Genomic DNA, 2500 nt, shown 5'->3' with positions numbered 1-2500 from the left:
TGCCTTGGCCACTGTCTGGATAATAGGCTTTGTGTTGGACTCTGTAAAACAGCAATGTCTTTTTTTGCCTTTGTTCTTATTTTGCTATTGGTTTTGGCAATGTGTAATGAATCGCTTCATATTTTGGCCGATTTGAAAATGTTCTGCATTATTGACTGCGGTCTTCAGCCTCCAGAGTCACCCCTCCTTTTATCCAGTAGCACACATCCAAAAATCAAAATAACAAAGAAATAACCAACAAAAACAAAGCCGCTATCAAATTCATGAAGGAATCAAAAGATGAAGAGAGCACGAAGTACCTTGATACTTACTGCCGTAGGGGGAATTGGCTGAGGACCCATTGAGGAATCCCGGAGAGCTGGGTACCCCCAGGTTGGGCATTCCCGTACTTCCATAGCCATTCATGCTGTTGCTTACTGTGTTGTAGTTGGACTGCTGAGGAGTGCTGCTGGGCACATAGCCACGCGGGGACACACTGCTCGTGTTGCGGCTATAACCCACTGTTGGAAGAAAGGAGTAAACTATACAGAGCTGTGCTTCACAACCTCACCAACGTGCACCCTAAATGTTCTACAAGGAATTCCATACTCCTACAAAAGCATTTTCACTGTGTTCTTCATTCTGAAGCATCTTTCCCCTCTGATTTTATTTTTGTCTGTTCATTTGTTATTGCACGCCATTCACAAATGCTGAATGCCCTCTGAAGCTGCCAATGTTCCTCAGCAGCACTCATGAGCAGTGCCAGTTTCCGAGTTTTATCAGTGAGCTACAGTAGGTGAATATGTATCTGGTAAAACATGCAGGTTCCAGATCTGATAAGAAATAGTTCTGTTTTATAATGGTTTATAGTACAATTGATCTAAAGGCTATGACATATATCTAACTTTTGTGTTAGAAACATTTTCTTGTGAAAATTAGTTAAATTAAATTTAAATTTAGTAGTACCAAGACAAATGTTTTTTCTTTCAAGAACTTGTACTTATTCATTCCAACAATGCAATAATAAACATTTTTCTCAATACAGATATATTTTGTTGACAGTAAAAATACAATTAATCTTCTTTAACAGGTACTCAAATTCAATTCGCCATGTTGTCAAAAGGTAAAATATTTTTGACTGTAATTGTAACATACAGTTTGTTAAACAGGGCATCTTTGCAGCTATAAATGATGACATGATGAACAATTAGATATTTGTCTAAGGTGTACATTAATGTACATTAAAGCAGCCAAGACAGCAAAGACCTTTAAAGGATGTTTTTAGAAAACAAATAAATGTTAAATAGTATTCTAGCACTGAGCAATATTTTTTTTTTTACTGCAGTATTCCAAAAAAATGCAGTTATTTTGGCATTTAAAGGCCAATTTCAAACAAGCTGCCAGGGAACTTCAAGTCACTAAGAGCTTTTTCTGTGTGTTTAAATGATGAGGGAAAAATATTTTCCACTTTGCCCTGACCTTAGCTGCAGCAACAAAGAACAGATGTAAAACTATTATCAGCGCTGGTGTTAAGTGAATACCAGGAACGGTCATTCGCTGCCAAGTAAACAGGGGAGTCTGTGACACTGTCAGCCAACCTCCTGGGAGATTAATTAGAGACGGGGAAAGAAGATATAGCTGCAGCCTACAAAGTGAGCACTGGCCAGGTAATATTGAAGGGTAAGGTACTGTAGATTAGTTGTTGTAGAAAGGCTTATCTTTACTCATAGTAACATACCTTGGTCATTAGCCTGTGATGTCTCTGATACGTTGACTGCTAGCTGGCTGCTGAAAGAATTCACTCCCATCATGCCACTGTGTGATGGAGTATTGGCAAGGGATGGAATCTGGTTGTGATTGCGAGGTACACTGTACAGAGCTTCTGCAATATCAGCTGCCCGCTTTAAAATAATCTCCTGTAAGAAATTGACAATGGTTACATTTGGGTAATAGATTTTAAGGCTCTTAAGGACAATTTTAGCATAAGGACAGTGGTAAAAAGGTTGGAGGGTGAAGAGGATGTTAATATATTGTATGTATACATTTATTCAGTATAATATTTGAATAGTTTATTTTTCTTTCCATTTTATACTTTAACTTCTAATTTTGCATTTAAAGATTAGCACAGACTATTTTTAGTTGCTTCAGAAAAGGAAGTCTGATCATTGAGCTTGTGTTTATAATGAAGCCTTCTGTGAAGGGAAACAGACTTGGGGGAAAGAGCAAACTTTTCATTTTTAATTCAGGCAATGTACACTTTAAATAACAAATGTATGGTATTTATTTTGGCATGCATCTGTCAAAAAGTTTTAAATGGTATTTATTGTTCAATTGATTAAGTCAGAATAATTTGATGTCTGTCACTTGTTGATGTAACTTAGATACAAATGCAATATATATATATATGCCTACAGAAACATTCATTCTATTGTATATAATATTTGATTACTTGTTACATATATAAAACATATAAGATGTGTAAATTTTCAAACTTAATACTTGATATGAAAATGTTCTGTTT

At 36.1% G+C, this 2500-nt stretch overlaps 1 protein-coding gene and 1 long non-coding RNA gene across 21 annotated transcripts in view; one reads left to right on the top strand and one right to left on the bottom strand.

Annotated features, from left to right (window-relative positions):
- ebf3a (EBF transcription factor 3a) overlaps positions 1-2500 on the bottom strand; it is a 97704-nt gene that overhangs the window by 5224 nt on the left and 89980 nt on the right. For 7 of the 19 annotated variants that reach the window (XM_088635067.1, XM_088635059.1, XM_088635068.1 and 4 more), the window contains exons 13-14: positions 1718-1895; positions 312-500 (exon numbers count right to left, since the gene is read on the bottom strand). In XM_088635067.1, coding sequence (XP_088491193.1) covers positions 312-500; positions 1718-1895 — 367 coding nt within the window. Of the gene's footprint in view, positions 1-299; positions 522-1717; positions 1896-2500 lie in introns of all 19 variants that reach the window. The other 12 variants (XM_088635052.1, XM_088635051.1, XM_088635065.1 and 9 more) reach the window with 3 other exon arrangements.
- Positions 1514-2500, top strand: part of LOC148661390 (uncharacterized) — a 21335-nt gene continuing 20348 nt past the window's right edge. The window contains exon 1 of one of the 2 annotated variants that reach the window (XR_015939527.1): positions 1514-1659. This is a non-coding gene — a long non-coding RNA (uncharacterized LOC148661390). The remainder of the gene's footprint in view (positions 1660-2500) is intronic. The other variant, XR_015939526.1, reaches the window with a different exon arrangement.

The sequence above is a fragment of the Lepisosteus platostomus genome, chromosome 6 (genome assembly GCF_059453375.1).
Source record: "Lepisosteus platostomus isolate fLepPlt1 chromosome 6, fLepPlt1.hap1, whole genome shotgun sequence".
In the NCBI taxonomy this organism is placed as follows: Eukaryota; Metazoa; Chordata; class Actinopteri; order Semionotiformes; family Lepisosteidae; genus Lepisosteus; species Lepisosteus platostomus.
Note: the sequence above shows the minus strand (reverse complement) of the source record. Positions and strands in the feature narration are given on the sequence as shown.